Below are 19,957 nucleotides of genomic sequence, written 5' to 3'. Positions count from 1 at the left end.
ACGGCAGTCATCACTTGTTTGTGACAGCGACAGTATAGAGAGCTTCACGAATGGGTCGTCGCTGTGAGGAGCTTGGGAGATCATACACAAGGGGAGATAACTCAGTTATAACAGCAGTTGGTAAGAAAGAAATGTTAAGTAAATGGCTATCTGATAATACTACTGAGCAATGTTGATGTCAACTATTGCTAACATCATCGCTTTGTCACAATCAGGGCATGGACAATTGCATTGCATCAATCAGTCGATGTACCGTCCATCTTTCGGACATAGTGTTTGTTTTATGAATACATATTTTTTGTTTACCACCTGACATGGGTAGGTTAAAAAAAAGATAAAAAAAATGTTTTGGCAGCTTTATATTTTTTTATATATGACATAAATCTGTTTGTGGCAGTCAGTTTATTGGGTAAAATAAAGTGGGAAATTAGGAAACAGTAGTTGGCTAGTTTGTTTGTTTACTGTTTTACGCCGCAATATTCCAGCTATATGACTGCGGTCTGTAAATAATCAAGTCTTGACCAGACAATCCAGTGAATGATGTTATGAGCATCGATCCACGTAATTGGGATACGATGACATGCATCAACCAAGTCAGAGAGCCTGACCACCCGATTCCCATTAGTCGCCTCTTACGACAAGCATAGTCGCCCTTTACGGCAAGCCTGGGTTGCTGAAGACCTGTTCTACCCCAGATCGACGGGTCAGTCGGCTAGTGGATGTGGCTTAATTTTGTTTTGTTTTATGGGAACATAAGGGGGGAAAAAGAATTTGTTGGTTAGCCAATCAAATGCCCAAGAATCATTTGCAATTTACTTTTAATTATAAGCATGTTACAATCAAAAGTTGCAATGTTGGAACAATTACTTGAATTAACATGAATGTGAGAAAGAGACTATATCAGAAAATGTACAAACAAGTTTCACTGATTAAAATCACTAGGACATGTATAAATAAAATTTTCTTTCATCACATAAATAAGAACATTTCTAATTCTGAATGACCCAAATTCCGATATCCCAGCTTATGTGGTAATCCCAGCTTTGACACAATGGACACAATTATTCATAATTATGTAACCCCTTAAACCAACAAGAGGAAATTTGCTGGGGACCATCTCAAAAATCTTTTGTAACCAAATCTCAAAAACAAATTGTCGGAAAATAAAATTATGTCATAATGCTAGTTTTAATTATGGAAAGCAAATCTGTAATATATAGATTGGAACAGTATACTCCAGATCATCAAATTTCTATTTTATCAAATGAAACAAAGTTGAATTAAAACTGTTATGACACAATCCCTGTACCAGTCTGACCAATGGGGAGTGTTCTTCAGTGAAGCGTAGATAAATCCCTAAGCTGTGCTACAAACATCAGCTGCCAGACAATTCCTGTTGCAGTACTACACAGACATTACTCAGCAGTAGTGAACAGGGACACAGCAAAATGCTGCTTTTATTTAAAAAAATGAGGTAAGGCTTTTTTCTCTCAAAGTACTCTTTAACAAAACCTAAGGATAGGTGGTCAAAATAACCAAATAAATTAAGGGTGTTTGCTAGTTTGCACTGAGAGTATTTTCTAACCTTTCATAGATATGTGTGTTTCAAATTAAAATGATTGAAACTAGCTGTCCAAAAGCAAATATAAAATCGGTTTCTCAGTATCACACTATGTGAGTTGCAGCTAATCAATGCTTATGAATTACAGCATCAAATTCACACCATAAACATGATATAAAAAAATCACTAACCGAGTTAACTGTTTCGAATTAAATCAAAAGTAATACTTTAATATTATTGCACTTTTAAAATGATATTTGAACCACATATGGTTAAACATTTATAAATAAATATGACAAAAAACATTCTAATTTTTATGCATTTTAGTGTACTAATATTTCAGCAAATGATTAATGTGACCGTTAACCTTCTAGCGCATGATAGGCAATCTGGTTTGTATACTCCCAAGGGAGCTGAGAATGAAATTGAGTACACACTGATCCACCGACCAGGGTAATTACAGTGCAGCGCTTTGTGCATGCACCTCGGTGGTGTGGCAATATAGCGCAATATAAATGGCCTAAGACATTCATTTACACCATTTCATATTAGTGAAGGACTTCAATATGCCATTAGAACACACTATACCATGATAAGTACTATACACAACATTCAGCAATCAATATATAAAAAGCTTTATACAGATATGTAACGCTAAAATTCAAGGCTTTTCAAGGTTGACAATAACAATCAAGGAGTTTCAAGAGAGACCTTATAATTCAAGGCTTTTTCAAGCCTGTACAAACCCTGTAAACAAATGGTCGTTTCCTCACCAGCATGGTCAGGGCAATGTTTGCTATGGTTTAAGAAATAAACGATGTGTGGGAGTTTATTGTATGATAAACAACGACTATGAGTCGTATATTTCTTATATGAGATATCAACCATATGTTTGTTTGTTTGTTGTTGAACGCCGCACTCAGCAATATTCTAGCTGTATGATGGTGGTCTGTAAATAATCGAGCCTGGACCAGACAATCCATTGATTGACATCATGAGCATCGATCCACGCAATTGGGATAAACCAAGTCAGCGAGCCTGACCAATCGATCCCGTTAGTCGAATCTTACGACAAGCATAGTCGCCTTTTACGGATCTTCACGGATCAAGATTATGTACAGCCTCTTTAAGGATGATGATAAAGTGTACAAGCTTTAAACATATTTACCCGTTTTTAAATAATGATGACTCCCTCAATAGAATCTGACCTCGGCAATGTCGGACAAGTCCTTTTTATACACTAGTGGGTATTTCCCGCATATTTTCACAATCCTCACATCGTCAAGTCATCAAGTTGTGATCATATGTTCAAATCTGACGTCATGATAGAACAATGTTTTATCGTGAAATAAACCACACTTCATTCTTTGACGTTATTTGGGATTTATCGCATGGCTATCTTATATAGCCCCATAAACAAGTAATATTCAGCTGAGGTCCATGGGAGGGGCTGAATTCCAACTTCTCACAAAAGAATGGTCAACTGTACTCTGTTGTGATTAGTTCTTCCCAACACAGTGTCACGTTAAGTGTCAAACACATCCCGGGACTCACGTTAAGTGTCAAACACTTCCCAAGACTCACGTCAAGTGTCACACACATCCTGAGTCTCACATTGAGTGTCACACATCCTGAGACTCACGTTAAGTGTCACACACATCCCCAGACTTACGTTAAGAGTCACACATCCTGAGACTCACGTTAAGTGTCACATATGTCCTGAGACTCACGTTAAGTGTCACACACATCCTGAGACTCACGTTAAGTGTCACATACGTCCTGAGACTCACATTAAGTGTCACACACATCCTGAGACTCACGTTAAGTGTCACATATGTCCTGAGACTCACTTTAAGTGTCACACACATCCCCAGACTCACGTTAAGTGTCACATATGTCCTGAGACTCACATTAAGTGTCACACACATCCCCAGACTTACATTAAGTGTCACACATCCTGAGACTCACGTTAAGTGTCACATACGTCCTGAGACTCACGTTAAGTGTCACATATGTCCTGAGACTCACGTTAAGTGTCACACACAACCTGAGACTCACGTTAAGTGTCACACACATCCCCAGACTTACGTTAAGAGTCACACATCCTGAGACTCACGTTAAGTGTCACATATGTCCTGAGACTCACGTTAAGTGTCACACACATCCTGAGACTCACGTTAAGTGTCACATACGTCCTGAGACTCACATTAAGTGTCACACACATCCTGAGACTCACGTTAAGTGTCACATATGTCCTGAGACTCACTTTAAGTGTCACACACATCCCCAGACTCACGTTAAGTGTCACATATGTCCTGAGACTCACATTAAGTGTCACACACATCCCCAGACTTACATTAAGTGTCACACATCCTGAGACTCACGTTAAGTGTCACATACGTCCTGAGACTCACGTTAAGTGTCACATACGTCCTGAGACTCACTTTAAGTGTCACACACATCCTGAGACTCACATTAAGTGTCACATACGTCCTGAGACTCACGTTAAGTGTCACACACATCCTGAGACTGACGTTAAGTGTCACATATGTCCTGAGACTCACGTTAAGTGTCACACACATCCTGAGACTCACATTGGTGTACGGCAGCTGTATCTTGTGTGCGTTGTTCTCAAAGTAATCTCCGTCCAGCCACTGATGCAGGTTGTCAGCGTAGTCGGTGGCCAGGTAGGCGTGATCTCGTACCAGCTCCTGGAACACATGTTAGAATAGATGGTTTCACCAGATGGAATAAATGATTTCACTAGATGGAATAGACCATTTCATCAGATGGTATCTATACTTCAGCTCTATCCATTCTTCAGCTCTATCTATACTTCAGCTCTATCTATGCAGCTCTATCCATATTTCAGCTCTATCTATACTTCAGCTCTATCTATGCAGCTCTATCCATACTTCAGCTCTATCTATACTTCAGCTCTATCAATAATTCAGCTCTATCTATACTTCAGCTAAATCCACACTTCAGCTCTATCCATACTTCAGCTCTACCTATACTTCAGGTCTATCCATACTTCAGCTCTATCTATACTTCAGCTCTATCAATAATTCAGCTAAATCTATACTTCAGCTCTATCCATACTTCAGCTCTATCTATACTTCAGCGCTATCTATACTTCAGCTCTATATATACTTCAGCTAAATCTATACTTCAGCGCTATCTATACTTCAGCTCTACCTATACTTCAGCTCTACCTATACTTCAGCTCTATCCATACTTCAGCTCTATCTATACTTCAGCTCTATCAATAATTCAGCTAAATCTATACTTCAGCTCTATCCATACTTCAGCTCTATCTATACTTCAGCACTATCTATACTTCAGCTCTATATATACTTCAGCTTTATCTATACTTCAGCTCTATATATACTTCAGCTAAATCTATACTTCAGCTCTATACTTCAGCTCTACCTATACTTCAGCTCTACCTATGCAGCTCTATGCTTAGCTTTATCTATACTTCAGCTCTATCTATACTTCAGCTCTATCTATACTTCTGCTCTATCTATACTACAGCACTATCCATGCAGCTCTATGCTTAGCTTTATCTATATTTCAGTTTCTGCAATAATTCATGCTTCTGCAATAATAGTGACGTTATAGAAATCAACTTAGAATGTCTACAAGCCCAAATTGTGATATAGGAAAACACCCCAAAATAATTAAATATTATGAGCCTTAGGACTTCTAAATCAGTTTTAACATCAGGAAAATTGGCTTCTTTTCTACACTCTCTACAAGGCCTACCTCAGCCCAGCTCAGAGTGACAGCTGCCTGGTGGCCGGGGTACTAACTACAGCTGAACTATTCTATTCTACACTCTCTACAAGGCCCACCTCAGCCCGGCTCAGAGTGACAGCTGCCAGGTGGCCGGGGTACTTCAGCTGAACTATTCTACACTCTCTACAAGGCCTACCTCAGCCCGGCTCAGAGTGACAGCTGCCTGGTGGCCGGGGTACTAACTACAGCTGAACTATTCTATTCTACACTCTCTACAAGGCCCACCTCAGCCCGGCTCAGAGTGACAGCTGCCAGGTGGCCGGGGTACTTCAGCTGTAACAGCCTCATGAGGAAGGAGTCAACATGCACGCCCCCCAAGTTCATACGCCGACCGTTGACCGAGTCCAAGCGGCCATTCAGGACGGGCAGAATGTGTGTGGCCTGGTAGCCACAGTCAACAATGAGAGAGTTCATCCAGTCTGAAATAACAACCATCATATAAGCACTGGTAAAAAAAACATGTTTGGGGATGTACACCAGTCTGTATACAGAGTACTTAACATTTCTGAGACAGGTATTGAAAAATCTAGATGACTTTATCTAACTTTAAAATTGAAAACGAACTGGGATAGAGTGCATTCTAATGACTATTAACTACTGCACCAAATTCAATCTTTACTATAAAGTTTACTTTACAGTTTTGCATAACCAGATAACAGTATTATTAGCATGAACTCACAATGCCATTTAGAAAGTGGTCAAATGTAACACATGTTTTATTTGGGATAACACTTTCTCAGTTAAGTACAGATTCTCCTACATTGTTTGAGTTGAGTCCCGTCCGGGATTCGAACCCACACTGCCAGAGTGAGGCACCTAATCGTTATTAGTCAACACAAAGTCAACGATCTAACCCACTCAACCACCGAGGCTTCCACAAAATGAATGTCTGACAACTGGTAGTCTAGATCACATACTTTGTGTACCCCTCTGACAAGTGTAGATGGGACTCAACCCAAAGTACAAGAATCTGTACTTTACTCAGAAAGTGTTATCCCAAATATAACATTTGTTACAGTATTACTAGCAGTATGTTGTTATGGGACAGCCGACATGTCATAGTTCCAGCTGCACAGTGAACACAAATACATACTACCAGACATCTTAACCCTAACCAAAGTTTGGGAGTCATCATGCCTAAAATGGGGAATTGAAGTTGTTTAAAAAAGAAATTGTCAAACTTAATATATCCAATTAACGTGGTAAACATTGCACCAAGCCAAATAGCACAGGGGTTTTCAAACTTGGGGTTGAGAAAAAATAGAAACATATTCATATGCAGTGAAAAGTCTTAAATATTTCAGGATCCAATCCCAACAGCGTTTGTCAATTAATTAGACTGCAGCGCACATTCCATTTTATTTTACAATGTAGATTCAGTTAACACCCATCTTCCCAACAAGGGCGTTAACTGACAATAAAATTCCTGTTTCCACCCTTACCAAACTGGGCTCAAATTTTTCAGGGCTGATCGTAGCGCCACCAGTGACTATTACAAGTTATGTACCTCCTATTGACCAATCAGATTCCATCTCTTATATTACTTGCAACTGTGTCAAACAAAATGGCGGCACCCAGTCAAGACGATCTGATCGATAATCAAGATCTATATTGTAATAAGACATGCCTTACCTCGAGAAGTGTATCCAATTATTTGAGCACCTTGATAAAAAACATGATAAGATTTGCACAATATCTGTCAATGACCAGTTGACAGTACACATGCAGTGCAAATCCTTCAGTTGACCAAAATCTGCACATTGCCTGGTTCGGCAAGGGTGGAAACTGAACTTTAATTGTCAGTAACGCCCTTGCCTCAAGAAGATGGTTGGCACCTGGCCCACTACTGCTTACTTGCACTACCTGTGTGTGGCTTGTTTTTGTAGAGACTGAAGAGCGAGTCAATGCCGTACGCCACTTGGGGAACATGGTAACACTCAAACATCAGCTCCGACATCTCTGATAAAGAAAAAATACAGTCTTCATCTGTCATATTACCCATAAAGTAAAATAATTAAGGCTTAAAAAAATATTAAAAAATCATTTTTTTTTGGGGGGGGGTGTGTCTTCAAGCTAGTATGTAACCAAATGTTGCTTACAATAATTTTGTTCAAGCTAGTATGTAACCAAATGTTGCTTACAATAATTACGGTGAAATCATGTTGTTCTTAAGTATTGTAGCATTTCACTGTCAGGGTTGTGTGTTCGAGACGCGGGTAATTAAAGATTTGTTTATGTTTTTAATGGAAATAACAATGAAACATGCAGCGGACTTTATGATGATATGGGCAGTGCCTGAGAACCAAGCCAAATATTTTTTTTAGCCTAATTATTACATTTTCATTCTGCTCAACTCTACCAAACACTGTGTCTAGTATAACTTGTGGGTAGTGTACTCACGCTGTCTGCAGTAGTTTGGGTTACACACAGGCTCCGTCAGGACAATCGGGTGATCCACTTTACCCTCCGTATTGATGCCCAGATGGGTGAATATATAGTCAAATATCTGCTCCTACAAGACAAACATTCTGTCTAAGACATCTGGGTATAGAAGGATCTTATCAAAGGCAACTATCCACCAAGGCACTGGCTATATTTCACACGGGAGGTCGGCAAACTAATGCACAAATATTACTGACCCTCTCTAAAAGACATGTCCTTAAGTTACTGCGTTTGCTGTGTACATACAGACATACATTGTAAACAAACAAGCATACACAACAATGTGCTTGCTGTGTCTACATCTTAGCATATATTTAAGGCAGTACAAAGGCAGTAGGTTTGCAGCAAAATACAAAATACAAACAAAGTATAATTTTATTTTTCCTTCCCTAAAGACAGTCATGTCTTTTCATGATGACAATCTCCTAATCCCCCATCCCCAGGCCTATAGGAATATCGAATTCAGGGCCCGAAGTTAAAAACAAATATCAGATGTGCCTAAGGGCAATGGCCCTGTTTTTCAATTTAGGTGTGCTTTGCCTTTTCTACCCAATTATTATAACAAATAGCGATCGTCGGCTAGCTTTTTCAAACAGTCAACACGAATGAGCACTTCCATTTTGAAAAGCAAGACCTACATGATATTCCATCAAAATACGGAAAGACACGATTACATTCAAATGTATTTCATGCAATCTTGAACATCTCGTCTGAAATACATGGTCAACAGAAACCCCCAAATAATGCCAATTGATTTAATAACAGGAAGTCTTTAGTGACAGTGGAACATGCAACTAATAGAGAAAACTTTTCATTTCACAGTTTAATTTTGTCAAGACATGAAATAAAAATTAACGTAAGTACTTTTAATGAAAATGACCGTGCTTATGAGGCATTGTACATAAAATTCAAGCGTGTTATTTCCTATTATATGTGTGTTGCAGGAACAGCAGCACTAATAATTTCGAGCCCTGAATATGTTTAGATTTCTACTGATATTTATCGTAGGTATAGCAGTGTATAGTGTGGCCTCACTAAATGCATGAATGCTTGTCATTACTGAGTGAGTAAATAATTCTTAACACAATGGATATATTATTATAAAGAAAAAATAGAATGCTTTTGAATGTAGTCTTTTCAGGGAGAGTCGTGAAAAACATGTATGAGGACATGGGGTGACATCCAAAAATATGACAAGCATTTGGGAAGGGTCATTTTTTTCAGCATAATTCATTAAATTGACCCACCCACCCCTGTGATAAATGACCGGTCCCTAAAATGATTTGATGACAACTTCTGTTGTCATTCCTTTTTAAAGTTTTGGAAGCATGATTACAAGCTGATCATTAACGCAGAGCATGAAAGAAATTACCTGAACATCATAGAGTGTGACCACGTTTCTGTCAAACTGTGTTCGCAGAATCCAGCGGACAACCTCAATGTTGCTGATATCATTTCCTATCTGTAAGTCAGACTCCTAGAAAAAGAAAACATTTGAATGTGGAACCATTCATCATATCGAGCATCATCTCCATTTGTTGTGTAACACTGCACTCAGCAGTATTTCAGCCAGACAAACCAGTGGTTGATGTTACAAACAACATCTCATGTCGATGAAATATGATGACATGCTTGTTTAACACTGCACTCAGCCACAAACCAGTGGTTGATATGATGAGCATCATCTCATATCAATTAGATATGATGACATGCTTGCTTAACACTGCACTCAGCCACACAAACCAGTGGTTGATACGACGAGCATGATTTCATATCAATTAGATACGATGACATGCCTATTTAACACTGCACTAAGAAATATTTCAGGTAAATCAGGGTGGCAAGTAAATATTTAAGTCTGGGCCACACAAACTAGTTGATATTAAGAGCAACAGCCCACATCTTCCTCCTGCATCATTCCTGGATTTTAATACTGATACAATGTAATGACCTCACACATACCCAACCTTGGAATCCACACAATAACAGGGATCAGTGGACTAGTTCAGGTGCCACAATTCACTGTGCAGCAGGGCATGCTTTTGGCATGTCAGAAACCTTTGACCCTGTTTCGAATCACTTTGGTTGGTTGGTTTGTTGTTTAACGCCGCACTCAGCAATATTCCAGCTATATGATGGCGGTCTGTAAATAATCGAGTCTGGACCAGACAATCCAGTGATTGACAGCATGAGCATCGATCCACGCAATTGGGATCGATGACATGTATCAACCAAGTCAGTGAGCCTGACCACCCGATCCCGTTAGTCGCCTTTTACGACAAGCATAGTTGCCTTTTCCGACAAGCAAAATCGCCTTTTACGACAAGCAAAATAGCCTATTACGGCAAGTATGGGTTGCTGAAGACCTATTCTACCCTGGAATCTTCACGGGTCATTTCGAATCACTGTTTCAGCCTGATATGATTCTTGGTTTGGGGGGGGTCCCTCCTACATGAATCAATGTTTTAGACAATAACCTCAAAGAGGACCTTCACCTTGACCTTTGACAGACAGGCCTTTGACATTTGATGTAGTTTGACAATGCTACAACAATGTTTTAATAAAACCCTAACTCTGACCTTGAACTTTGACTAAAGTTTCAAAGCAGGGCCTCATCCTTGTATATAGGGAGATTAATGATAAAAAACAGCTGAAAATAATCTTCAAACATTGCAGTAATCAATGTCAATCACAGACCTCCAGATAACTTTTTGAGCAATTGAGTTTTTACTCTAGGGTTTCGATTTTAATTGGGTTATTACATTTTTCATTGGGTAACCAATATGTTTTCACTCATCTATTCATTACTCAATTGTTTTTTTCCAAACATAAGTGAACATTCTAAGATTCAAAAAAAATGAAATTATGTTTTCGATGTTTATAACCATTGATAACTGTTCTAAATATATAGGCTTGACTCGAAAAGTAAATTAGCCCATAATTGTGTTTTGGAAGTTAGCTCCTTTGTACGCATGCTGAAAAAGCTTCATTGGTTGTATTTACGCGTGCTGTTTTTATGCATTTGAGTTTTCATTTAATGCATGTGTATCTGTATGCAAGTTAATTGAAACTAATCAGTTTTGAATATTTGTGGGGTATTTTATGCAAATACGCAGCTTATCTGTAGGTCTGTAATTATCGTGTTAAAAATGGTCAGTATTATTACAATCAAGGATGGAGACAGATGGATGCTGAGTTTGACAATACACTAAGACAGCCAAGACATGAAATTGATAGGATAACCCACTCAGCCTGCTGTGACCTGTATATGTTAACTAACTATGACAGGAAGACCTTGAAATGGGTTCGATGATACACTAAGACAGCCATGTCATAAAATGGGTTCGATGATACACTAAGACAGCCATGTCATAAAATGGGTTCGATGATACACAAAGACAGCTAGGCTGTGGATTGGATACAATGACCAAAAACAATCTCATTTGATGTTAAAAAAAAGCAATGTCAAGTGAAACAAACGCACCTTCTTTCCTCGCTGTTTTGCTGTAATATTTTTAAATGTCAGAAGGGGCTTCTCTTTACTGGCCCATCCTGCTCGACACTGATAAGTTCCTGAAAACACATCAGAATTTTATTATCCATGAATCGACATGACTGCTGTTTAGTGGTGGGACGATACATCATTGCATCGGTGGATCACGATTTTTTACTTCTCAATACAAATATCAATCACAGTCACACACTAAGTAAAAAATATTGATTCTGACCTTAAATGTTTGATTTAATAACTCTTCCACTAAACACTAATCAGTAGTGCAAGTTAATAGTGAAAACAAATATTTTAATTTGCTGTGCCATGTTTCACACTACCAACTGTAAATCATCAGTGTGACAGGTATTTGGCCATCCTGTCTATGAAAATGATGGCTTACGCACGACTGATAAGAAACCATGTAAGTATCGTGATACATATTGGATTGTGAGTAAGGTATCGTGATACGCATCAGATCACACAGTTGGTGTATTGTCCCAGCCCTACTGCTGTTAGTGTTAAGGCACATCAGGTTGTTTGGGTGCCCTTGTCCAAAGCTTTCCCTTGTTATCCCAACCCCTGCCTGTAATGCCAAATGGCCACAGAATGTGCACATACACCTCAGGTCAGCTACCCAGTACTGTTCTGAAACTCAAACAAATATTTAACAGTGCAAGGTCTATCAACAGATACTGCAGTCAACAATATCACTGATAAATTATGATGGCTTGTTTATAAGAAAAGTTCAGCCATTCAAACCAGTGGTTGATAGCATGACACACAGAAAATATAACATCATAATTCCAAACACGTTCGCAAGGGTGGAAACTGGACTTTTATAGTCAGTTAACACCCTTGCCTCAGGAAGATGGACAAAACCAGTGGTTGATGGCATGACACATTCAGCAAGACGAATCAGAGGTTGAAAACAAAACACAAATTCAGCCCGATCAGATATATTCTTACCACCAGATCTTCATTTTGGTCAGCTCTTATGACTGAGTGAGTATGGTTTAATACCATTCTGAACAGTACTTCAGTTATATCATGGCATGTCACTCAGTGTGATGTGAAATCATGACCACAGGTTCCTGGAATGCCTAAAGGGGCATTCACAAGGTACAACTAGTTATATACAATTTATTGCATGCAACACATTGCATCGTGTGAACAGGCAAGTCAGGCCAACTATTGACATATGCAAGGGCATGCTTATTTTAATGCGACAAGCTGTGTACACGCAGCCAATCATAATGTGTATGAAATTCATGTGACATTTACACGTCAAATTATAAACGAAAATGGCGATCTGATTCACGGCGGTAACTTCTGCTTTTCGATATCCTAATTGTGCTGTGTGAATTATCCCTAAGACAAGCAATTCTCCACAGTGAATTGCAGTGCCTTAGATGACAGGCCACTCGTGTCCCCTTACTTTAGACTTATGACATTTACAACCTCCATACCATTATCAATGACAAGTGGTACTTTCCCGTCTCTCAGCGAATCTGAATACTCATGCACTGGATCAGGCACTGGTTTTTCATCCTTGAAAGAAAACAGATTGGGCACAGACATTTTCTGAAACAAAAGAAATAGATTTTCAGCATGTTTAGTTGAATCTTTTACAAATAGATCTACAATCTACTTACCGATTGCAAGTCAGCATGTAGTCAAAAGCAGAAAATTCAAATATTATCTTCTTAGATATTTAGCATACAGTACCAATTAGATCCTATAGGGTCACAGGGTGTGTTTGCTTGGCAAGTGGTGCCCAACCCTAGTGATTCTAAATGGATGCTTGATTGGAAAGGGGAACCAAGAGCTAACCAAGAGCTAAAGATGGAGTTAAAGGGGCACTGATCTAACGCAATTCCCCGGACTGGTTGTTGCCTTTGTTATTGTTTTTTCCCCCATGAGTACCCGGATGATACGCAACGCAACTGAGCGTGACCAGAGACTGGGCTACCGTCTGCAAGGACAGCTAAATAAACTTGGAGGCTGGAGGCAATATTTGTTTTACGCATTTTTGCATAAACACTGATTGGTTAACTGTGATCTATACAGATTTCGACAAAGGGCGCATGTTAATTAATTTCTTCAGCCTAAACAAACAGACAAAAAGAACAGCGGAGCTCATCATATGTCGTCATTTGGAAATACCCCAGATGGTTATAGTTTTATACTAAAAAAAGTATCCATGCAGTGAAAGCATTTTCGGATTTCGGCTTGCGTCGATAATACGATTACTACTCCCTTGTTGACATCCACGTTTTTTCGTATAACCTTTCACTTGTGTATTTGTCGTCATTCACTTGATGCTCAGTTAATCAATTTATTACAGGTACAATTAGTGTAGCACCACTTAGATTACCTGACAAAGGCTCCCATTTGGCATTTATTGTGTCTGGGGTAATTATTCAATCTAAATCCAGGTTTGAAGTGAGGTGAAATGTGTGTTATGTAATATGCACGTGGCAGCCCAGCAAGAGATGAATGATCAGTTGATTTATTTTTTTGTAAATCAACGGAACGTTCCTAGTCATCAAAGGATTAACAGAAAATATGTTGATTGGTTAATCACTGTTATCTTGCACAGTGGATATGTCAAGGGTGAGTGTTTACATGTCTAGGTTTACTAAAACAAAGGGAATACACTCATACCATGGCGTGAAGTGCCGATGTAAAAACAACATACTTTGTTCAAAGGGTTAACTTATAATACGTTGATTAATTGATCATTGTTATCTATCACTCAATGGATTTTTTAGGAACCGTGAACATTATGAAAATAGTTGTCACGTGGGCTTTCTCAGCCGACCATTGAGACTTGACACCTATGTAAAACACCTGAAACAATCCAAGTGATCAGTTGAGAAACGAACACGGGTTATAATATCCCGAAACGATATATATCTTTTAAAATATTTGATTGTTACTGAGACACGTGACATCGAATAAGTTTCTTTGTACATCTGCAGACGAGTGAGATATTGTTCCTTTGTGTGGATATTCACGGATTCATTCCTCGAACAAGGACGCTGCCTAAAATTTATACACATAAATTTGGTAGGTTGTAATTATGATATTTGCATTTTGTTTTCCTTCATTTGAATCGATTCGTTCTTGTTTCTCTACGTCTTGGTTGGGAAATTCTTCAATGCGCGATAGACGTTGTTTTCACAGGTCTTTTCCTTTGTAAGCGTGTATATATTACCGTCAATTTGTAAAATGTGATTCTCTCAGGCAATTTATAAAATGTGTAAATATTTCAGTCATTTTGACTAAAAAATCTGTCCAGATTGATTAAGACGATCAAAAGGGCCTACAAACATCACAACAGATTATTATGTAGGATTAGAAGCCAAACAACATAGAAATGTACTTTTCTCAACGTAACATTTTCAGTCTCTTGGTGATAACATTAAACATCAAAATGTTTGGAAATCTGTATTATCATAATAATACAGATTGAAATGTTTTTCAGTCACTTTGTAAAATAACTGAATATTTAGACGTTTAATAAACTTGTTACACATTTGACAGTAAAAAAAAATACACACTATAAAAAAAGCAATGCTCAGGTGAAATATGTACTTTGTGTTGCAAGTCAAAATAGTGTAAACGAAAATCGCAAAATTACCAAGCAAGTGACTTATCAAAACTTCGTCACCATTACCGATGCTACCCACATAGATACCTACATTTCCTTATTATCTCGAAAACTGTATCTTATTTTGTTCATCAATGTGACCATACGCCCTTACTAATGCGCTTACGAATGGCGCAGCAGAGGTCGCGAACTAGTCTAGATTTCTGCTATACATCCGGGTACTCACTGGGAAAAAACAATAACAAAAGCAACAACCAGTCCCGGGGTATTGCGTTAGATCAGTGCCCCTTTAAGGGTAACCTACCCTAACTCTATCACAACTAGAGGAATACAAGATCTGTGAAGCAGAAGACAGAGTCAGCCTAAGTCAATTTGTGCCAGCTTCTTTAACGTGCAATGCAGAATTTTAGGAACACGACAAGACAGCAGTTTACCGGGCGCTAAATTCTAAGCCGAGAGCCGCGATGGGTTCCTACAGTCAAGACATGACCACGTAGGTTCGTGTTTTGACTATTGGACCGCATAGCAGCTCGGCTACGAAATGCTCATTGGTCTGCCTTTGGTACACACCTCTTCGATCCTGTGGGTTACTTCTGTTAGGAGGGTAGGCTACCCGGAAGTATGGCACGTATCAGAGGAAGATCGGAGTTATGTAAAGCGAGAGACAGCCGGCTGCCAGGACACGGTAAACAGCAGTCTCGCCAAAACATTTGTTCAGTAAAAGAAAGTAAGTTAGTTGTAACTGACGCAATTTTCGTCAGTAATCGTACAATGAAGGGGAATAGTTGAACTCACTCTAGAAATCGATAATGCATCAAAGAGATGAAATGGACCCAAGTGTTGTAAGAAACGCTCTCACAAATAAACTCATGCCGCCATACTGCATTGAGATATCATTATTGCTTCACGAAATATAAACTAAAATAATACTTCACATGAACAAAAGTTAAATAATTTGGTACCAAACAATTAAATTAACTATATATTTTTTTCTATATAATATGAAGTTATCATTTTGACAAAATCTGTTTCGAAATATAGACAGATAAGGTATCAATAACTAAGACCTCCCTTTCGGACCCAATTAACCGGCTCCGACCCCAAAAATGTTATTGTATCCTGATTTTATTAAGCTCCGTACAGTGTTCTTCTTCCGAAACTAATAAACACTTCATTGACCAATGCAAACTCCTTCGCAGTGCCGGGACACGTTCTTCGCTATCGAAATATTCAAAGTTAAAAATCAAGGAACCAAAAGCCTATTTACGTCCTCTCCCAGATAATAGGTGGAACTGTTTGCCTCTACAACTACTGCAATTATGTTTCCATTGTTCAACAATGCCGTGAAGTTTGGCCATTTCCCCTAGAGCCCCCTTGTATGTTGTCTTATTACATAGTGTGTAGATCCTATCTCCATGCCCTGTGGCACTCTCGAGAACAAATACATTTCTATTTTCCAGAGACAATATAATATATCTGTTATATATGGTCTCTGTATTTTCTACCTCTGAGTTCTATATCTGTTCCTTCTATTTTCAGACTTGATGTAATGTACAAGTCATTTCTTGCCATCCTGGGCGCCTGGGCCTTCCTATGCCTCATCATTTACTATGGACTGAACAGGATGCTCCTACCCCTTAAGAGCAATCGTCGTGCCATTGACGACCCTTTCTCCATGGTGTCCCATGCACACGACCAGGCACCGAGTGATAAGTACATCATATATACCTGTGATGGGACGTTCTACTGTGGGGGGTGGGCAGACCGACTCAAAGGAGTAGTAGCAGCATATCTCCTAGCTAATGCCACCAACAGCAAGTTTGGAATTCATATGACTGTGCCGTGTGACATCTCCAACTATTTGTTGCCAAACTTGATTGATTGGCGGATTGATGTGTCAGAGTTGGGCAATGACAGTACCGCTTTCTTTATGGGAATGAGCGATGCTGTTTTTATGAAAAATACTGAGGTTATGAAACTAGAAGACACATTTCCTCACAGAGTGACTTTTTTTGCCTTTAATTTAGACATTGTGCCTTATTTGAGAAACAATGTTCTATATTCTGATAATTTAAAATGGATGTTTGGAATGAAAAATCCTGAGATTTTCAGTCATGTTTACAAAACATTATTTCGCCTTTCTTCTGAACTAGAGGAGAAATTGCAAGACTTTAACATGAAGCTTCCTCTTGGATTTTCACTTAAATGTGCTCAAATTCGACTCGGAAGAAATCCATCAAATTTGAACGATACGGAAGTGAGAGGGTTTTATTCGGATGTAAGAATAGTGTGGGATTTCTTCAAAGGTTTTCACAGAGGAAGTGAACATGAGAGCCTAGAACATGATCACAATCATAACCACCATCACCATGACAACAACCACCATCATCATCACCAAGACAACCATCATCATCATCACCACCATCATTCTAATAATGAAAACTTGAGGATCTTTGTGACATCTGATTCGGAACAAGTTCGCGCTGATGCAGCAAAAATGTTTCCAGATCTAATTGTCGACTTGCCAGGTCCGCTTGTTCATATTGAAAGATCAACCAAGGTCAAGGAAGAAATTTGTGGAGGATTTTCGAAAGTTATACTGGATCAAATTGTCTTAGCTTCATGTGAAACTCTCATTGTGAGCCAGAGTGGTTATGGAGAGATTTCCTCATACCTGAGAGGATCGGAAGCCAATCTGTACTGCTTTCGTCATTCAGAACTATACAGATGTTCCATGTCCAACTTCGATGTGGCTATCGATAGGTTTCCAAAACTAGTTACAGTAATGGTGTTTGGAGTTTTACTTTTAATTGTTTTGGTATGCTGGATATTTCCTGTTAAAGCAAGACAGATCAGAAAATGTCTCCGGATGAAGTTGCTTCGCTGCTGAGGTGATACTTTTAATAAAATAATTGGCCACAGGCCCTAGCAAATTTTAAATGGTACAAATTAATCTCAAAGTACACTCAGTTTTAGAATAAAGGAGTGAGTTGTTTTTTCTCTGAAAGCCCCTGAAATTATGTTAGAAATCTACTCTAAAGTTTTCAGTGTTTGGTGAGCATTTTCATTTATTCCCTTGTTTTGTCAGAAGTAGAGTACCACTAAACTGCAGTTTGGAGTAGGGTGAATGCTAAAGCTTTGAGTGATTGAGTATTTCCTTATGCCGCTTTTAGCAATATTCCAGCAATATCATGGCAGGGGACACCAGAAATGGGCTTCACACATTGTACCCATGTCGGTAATCGAATCCGGGTCTTTGGCGTGACGAGTGAATGCTTTAACCACTAGGCTACCCGACCGCTCTAAAGCTATGGGAATGTATATTTTTCCCAAACTGAAAGAACTCATAATTTCTTATTAATCAAGAAAGCAAAGTGGTCTCTTTCTCCTGGTAACATCCTCTGTATCTCCAGGGCTCACATTTTGGTAAACCTACACGAGCCCATGGAACCATTCCTAAGGTTTTCACAATCTTAAAATTACCTGACTTACAGGATCGGGTGGTCAGATTCGCTGACTTGGTTGATGCATGTCATCATATCCAAATTGTATAGATCGATGCTTATTATGTCTATCACTGAATTATCTGAAGATCCGGGGTAGATCAGGTCTTCAGCAACCAATGCTTGCCGTAAAAGGCGGCTATACTTGTTGAAAGAGGATCAGGTGGTCTGGCTCACTGACTTGGTTGATGCATGTCATCGTATCCCAATTGCTGAGTGCAGTGTAAACAACAAACAAACAAACTGGATTATCTGGTCCAAACATGATTATTTACAGCCTGCCGTCATATAGCTGGAATATTGCTGAGAGCAGCGTTGAACAAACAAACAAACAAACAAAAGCGATACTCTGGAGAAAGTCCCTGCTGGGAGATTATTCTGTGAAAGGAAGGCCAGCAACAACGCAAACATGACATCACTAGAGGTTTATTTGGGGCTGTCACTTGACGTGTTATCTTTGTGTATAAGGCTGTATTTAGGACACTTATCATTCGTCCATGTCAGAATGTTGAGATTGGTTCACCTGATCTTGATAAAATACTGTGTATCCTATGTGGGAGGGAAATAAATTTCTGAGCACGAGAATAAATTCTTAATACCCCGCCACAAAGAAAACAGTCTGCACGTGGATTTCTGAGCGGGAGAATAATTCCCTTATACCCGTTTGAGACAAAAAGCTGCATGCTTTTTCCAAGTCAATGAAAGTCATGTGACACTGCACAAGTTAACCTCAGCTTAATGGAACAGCTGTTTTCTATCAATTTTCAATTTGTTTTAGTTCTTTTACAATGTCAGGTTTAACATGTCGGTAAGATAAATTTGTTGTAGCAATATCACAAGGGGTACATGTGGTTTTATACATCCCTCGTTGGGTTTTATACCAGGTCAGGGTATACTTTTTAAAAGTGATTTGTACTTATAAGTAATTGATACTGTTTTTATCATATTTCAAATTGCATGTTTTTATACAATATTTGTATATACAGTCTATTTATTTGTCCAACATTCCACATTGATGTATGTGATGTGTAAAGTTTTATTATACACACTAGGGTACAACATAGAGATATTATGTGAAGATACGTGTAAATGTTGTATTTTCACTGCGATAGCATGAATGTCTCAGTTCACTGTCTCAACAATTTACATAATAATTTCACTGTCTTGAAAGAAATGAATGATATTTTCACTGAACCTTTTACTGCTACGTTGAGTAAAGTGAAATTGTGAATATGATAAACATGGATCTCTGGCGGTCTGTATGAATATTGTGTTCCATATATATTCACATTCCACAAAGTAGGCATATTTTCATGCTTACATGCTTTGGACCAGAAATTAAGGAGAATTTTTCATACCTCTTTGACCATCAATATTTATGTGTATGTTGAAACTGTTTTTTTATTCAAGGGAGAAAACACTGTATGTAATGTTTGTAAAGTATGACCGGAGTTGTCTCCCTTGGTAAACAAGCTTGCAGATGGCAAACAAGAATGTGGAAATGCAGCTTTGGAAAAAAGAAAGAGTGTAGATATATTTTTTGA

General features: G+C 38.7%; 2 protein-coding genes across 7 annotated transcripts in view; one reads left to right on the top strand and one right to left on the bottom strand.

The window, feature by feature from the left end:
- LOC124144775 (actin-related protein 5-like) overlaps nucleotides 1-15,833 on the bottom strand; it is a 29,259-nt gene extending 13,426 nt beyond the window's left edge. For 3 of the 5 annotated variants that reach the window (XM_048389212.1, XM_048389215.1, XM_048389216.1), the window contains exons 1-8: nucleotides 15,706-15,833; nucleotides 12,764-12,878; nucleotides 11,289-11,377; nucleotides 9,177-9,281; nucleotides 7,763-7,874; nucleotides 7,217-7,321; nucleotides 5,588-5,781; nucleotides 4,156-4,272 (exon numbers count right to left, since the gene is read on the bottom strand). In XM_048389212.1, coding sequence (XP_048245169.1) covers nucleotides 4,156-4,272; nucleotides 5,588-5,781; nucleotides 7,217-7,321; nucleotides 7,763-7,874; nucleotides 9,177-9,281; nucleotides 11,289-11,377; nucleotides 12,764-12,875 — 834 coding nt within the window. In that variant the 5' untranslated portion in view covers nucleotides 12,876-12,878; nucleotides 15,706-15,833. Of the gene's footprint in view, nucleotides 1-4,155; nucleotides 4,273-5,587; nucleotides 5,782-7,216; nucleotides 7,322-7,762; nucleotides 7,875-9,176; nucleotides 9,282-11,288; nucleotides 11,378-12,763; nucleotides 12,879-15,480; nucleotides 15,683-15,705 lie in introns of those variants that run through there. The other 2 variants (XM_048389214.1, XM_048389213.1) reach the window with 2 other exon arrangements.
- Nucleotides 656-18,512, top strand: LOC124144776. Of its 2 annotated transcripts, none has more exons than XM_046514327.2 (2): nucleotides 656-1,474; nucleotides 16,450-18,512. In XM_046514327.2, the coding sequence occupies exons 1-2, from the start codon at nucleotides 1,449-1,451 to the stop codon at nucleotides 17,798-17,800; spliced, it is 1,377 nt and encodes a 458-aa protein (XP_046370283.2). In that variant the 5' UTR covers nucleotides 656-1,448; the 3' UTR covers nucleotides 17,801-18,512. The 2 variants fall into 2 exon arrangements, with proteins under 2 accessions (XP_046370283.2, XP_046370284.2); XM_046514328.2 differs by lacking the exon at nucleotides 656-1,474 and adding an exon at nucleotides 16,086-16,286.
- Nucleotides 18,513-19,957: the final 1,445 nt, after the last annotated feature.

Source organism: Haliotis rufescens, unplaced genomic scaffold (assembly GCF_023055435.1).
Source record: "Haliotis rufescens isolate VD_foot unplaced genomic scaffold, xgHalRufe1.0.p SCAF_8, whole genome shotgun sequence".
NCBI classification, from domain to species: domain Eukaryota; kingdom Metazoa; phylum Mollusca; class Gastropoda; order Lepetellida; family Haliotidae; genus Haliotis; species Haliotis rufescens.
This window is presented reverse-complemented; position numbering and strand designations above follow the sequence as displayed.